The following is a 3,530-nucleotide window of genomic DNA, read 5'->3' as shown; positions in this document are numbered from 1 at the left end:
TACTGCAGTTGTTTCCAAAATACATAATTGTTTATACAACATTTTCTTGAAGCATTTACACAATTCATGGATGGCTCATAAATATTACATACAACCAATATTCTAGTTCAAGAGAATAACTGAGAAAGTGGGGAATTTACAGATGCCCTTGGTGAGCCAGCATGACGCCAAGGCAAAATACATGGAATAGAATGTTTGAACCCAGTTTTGACACGTTAAAACTGTTTTCCCTTTGGGGCTCTGCTAAGTCTCTTCTACTGTATTTTTCCGAGAAGAAAATGTCAATGGAAACAGCAGCAAGAGCGTAAAAGTTCAAGATCAAAAGCTGTTTCTAGTTCATGTAAAATCTCTGCCATTGATGGCCTAAGGTAAGGATCATCTTCCACACACCTTAAGGCAACAGAAGCAACCAGTTCCATGCTTCTTGCATTGTACCCATGCTTTAGACTTTCATCCACAATCATGAACCAGCCAGCTTCAAAGTTACATTTGACCTGCATTTTAAATTATCACAAAAACAAATCATAAATTAGCGCACATTCACATGTGCAGTTTGCATGCCTGCGTGGTATGTATGCAAGTCTACATGAGCATGCATGTTTAATCCCATTGATAGATGATGAAGGAAGCTACAACATATCAAGCAGGATAAGAGTTTCAATTGAGTTTTGAAGGTACCCATTCAACCAAATCAAAGGAGCATGGATCACAGGGACAGCGCTGCTTCAAAAAAGTTGTCCCACAGATCAACTCCATTAAGACAACCCCAAAGTTGAAGACATCATTATCATCAATTAAATGATCCCTGCACACATCAAAATAGTAAGAAATATATGCATACTATATAGAGCAGTAGAAAGATAAATCTAGTCAAAAGTTTACTGTGATCTCAAGAGTGAATCAGTTTCTGCATAAACAGCCTCTGTATTCGCCGCTTGTTTATGCATAGTGACAAACCCACGTAGCTTTATGTTCATGTTCTGGAACATAAGCACGTTCTTGCTCTTCATATTGCCATGCGTTGTTTCAGGACTGACACTATGTAGAAAGTTCAATTCTAACATGTTCCGAAGACATTTTGTATGTTAGTATAAGTGATAGTTTTAACATGTAGAAATAAACAATATACAATGAGTTCATATTGAAAAAGTCTTGACTAAGAAACAAATTAAAAATAAATTAGACCTAATGCCAGGTCCATGTAGAAGAGGAAACATATACATAAACAGTTGAAATAAATAGAAAAAAACTTACAAAAAACATTAAGTAGTGACTCAATATGAGTTTGTGGTTCACATGAAGCAAATTTACAAAAATGTAAAATCAAATAGCAATGTGATAAAAAATATTGAGATCTGTTCTTAATCTGCAATGTCATCCCACGATATGCATGCCTCCAGTACATGCCAGAAATAAAAAATGTTTAAAAAATCCCAAAAAAACTATAATCTAGTCTAATAAAAAAACTGGCTGAGCAAACCAAAGTGATCACCATTTCTTGAATTATTGTGTTTTCTGTAAAAAGTTACAGATGGGTGCCAAGTTACAGTGCATAAAGATGCATATACATATTCATATTCAAACGTTCATACATACATGAACATAGACATACAACACATATACATGCTTACCCATGGTAGAATTCAATAGTCAAATCGTACGTCTTGCTGCCAACTGTATGAACTCATGAAATAGCTTTGCATTTAACACAAAATTTAAGGCACTTTTTGGGAGAAAACTTTCGTAATTTTGCATTTCACAGCAAATAACCATCACCAACTGGGTAAAGATATTATTTTCCACACACATGCATGTAAGCATGCTCAAATACACACCCAACAACCAAAAAAGTGTCACTTTCTGAAACTAAATGAATACGCTGCAAGTGTAAAGAATTGTGTATAGCATTATTGAGAAACTTCAGTTACCTTTTGCAATATCAATTGCAATCTTCAATCTGCGAAGCCAATTCATTTTTCTTCTTTTACTTTTAAAACCTGAAGCAATCTTCACAAGTTCCGTGAACTGCCTACAATAATATAATCTAATGAAAATGATACAAATGTTTACCTTTTGTATCATTAATTGCATCTTTCAACTTGCCAAACCAACTTGTTTTTCTTCTTTTAATAATGTGACCTGAATTTTATTCAGATAGTAATTCAAACTACTGAGATTCACAATTAAGGCGAGTATCAAAAGTTTCAAAGAAAATGCAACAATATAAAAAAAAGACATAATTTTTCCACTTTATATTTCAACATACCACGCAAGATTTCTGCCAAAGATTCATCGAATAGATGATCATGAGCTAAAGTTTGATTTTCTGGTTTATGGAAATATCCATCCAGAGAAACAATGTTTTGATGGTTGGACGATTGAAACACCTGCAGATTTGGCATGATAGTAAGTAACTAAAAGTTCAAATGCAATTTATTCCTTTTAATAGCAACAGTGCATCATATTAAGAAGCTTCTTAGCATAGTATGTTTCAGTTGACAACTGATGTTATTTTGCTCTAACCTGATCCATCCTTAACTCTACTTCAAGGTTACATGTTGATTAACATTAATATGAAAAGTCTCTAGTCATCATGAAAACACTGCTCTCTCTCTCTCTCTCTCTCTCTTCACAAACATAGACACTTATGCAAGCATTAAAGATAAAATAGATAAAGAGGAAACAGGATTGCTGAAACTTGCAATTTAGACACTTATCACAAAGAAACCTCTAGGAAAAAGAAAGGAAAATAAACCACCGTAAAACCATGTCCAAGATTGCAAGGGATTTGCTTTGTGTTACTGGCATTTGTTTCAAGTATAATCCAGCTAAGAGACTCAATGCAGTCAGCATGATGAAATCAATGATTTTGCAATTTTCTAGAGCTGTGGATTATCAGGCTGATTCCAAAGTTGTTAAGGATGCATAAGAGAAAATCGAGAATATGTTTCTGTCTGATATGCATACCATTTTTCTGGTTTTACCACATCATCTGGATTAACAAAAATTAATAATCATATTCACCTTCCAATAATGAAACAATTGGAAAGAATATTTTAATTGCATGGTTGATGGACATTTTTTGGATGTAGTGTGGATTACCATTTCGGGTCAACTAAACATGGAGCACTTTTACCCAGGTTTACCAGAAACACTATAGAACATGGGGAAGCGTGCTTCCCCGAAACGCGTTTCGAAAGCGCAAAATGTGGCACTTTCAAAACGCATGGAGAAGCGACCATTTTAATTGGGAAGCGTTCTTCCCATTAATGGGGAAGCACACTTCCCATTATTGGGAAAATCGCTTCCCCGTTTGTTGCCCACTTGCTTGAAGTGAGTTTCTTTGTTTTGAGGGGGGCTTAGACAGTTTTAACTTTTAATAAAAAAAAAAATTAGCCCAATATCAGGAAAGCTCAATTTCTGTTCGCTTTCCACTTGAATCTTAGGTCGCTTCCCTTTTCATTTCCTCATCGAACCCGGTTCGATTCCTATGTCGTTTCTGGTTCGCTTCTCTTCTTGTTTCCGAGATG

General features: G+C 35.0%; 1 protein-coding gene across 1 annotated transcript; it reads right to left on the bottom strand.

Moving 5' to 3' along the window:
• Nucleotides 1–281: 281 nt before the first annotated feature.
• Nucleotides 282–1,010, bottom strand: LOC149822314 (putative LRR receptor-like serine/threonine-protein kinase At5g48740). The gene is made up of 3 exons (XM_089980254.1): nt 883–1,010; nt 679–805; nt 282–494 (listed from the first exon to the last, which is right to left on the bottom strand). The coding sequence occupies exons 1-3, from the start codon at nt 1,008–1,010 to the stop codon at nt 282–284; spliced, it is 468 nt and encodes a 155-aa protein (XP_089836380.1).
• Between the last annotated feature and the right edge of the window lie 2,520 nt (nt 1,011–3,530).

Source organism: Nuphar pumila, chromosome 11, assembly GCF_984573655.1.
Source record: "Nuphar pumila chromosome 11, dmNupPumi1.hap1.1, whole genome shotgun sequence".
Taxonomy (NCBI): domain Eukaryota; kingdom Viridiplantae; phylum Streptophyta; class Magnoliopsida; order Nymphaeales; family Nymphaeaceae; genus Nuphar; species Nuphar pumila.
The sequence above is the reverse complement of the archived record's forward strand: the minus strand, read 5'-3'. Positions and strand labels throughout refer to the sequence as shown.

What these genes read in the sequence shown, in the direction of transcription:
- LOC149822314 (XM_089980254.1), bottom strand. Translation starts at nt 1,010, where the DNA reads ATGAAGAGCAAGAACGTGCTTATGTTCCAGAACATGAACATAAAGCTA. An exon ending in GATTCACTCTTGAGATCACA is followed by an intron (nt 806 to 882) that starts GTAAACTTTTGA and finishes TGATGTGTGCAG; the next exon opens with GGATCATTTAATTGATGATA. An exon ending in CCTTTGATTTGGTTGAATGG is followed by an intron (nt 495 to 678) that starts GTACCTTCAAAA and finishes TTTAAAATGCAG; the next exon opens with GTCAAATGTAACTTTGAAGC.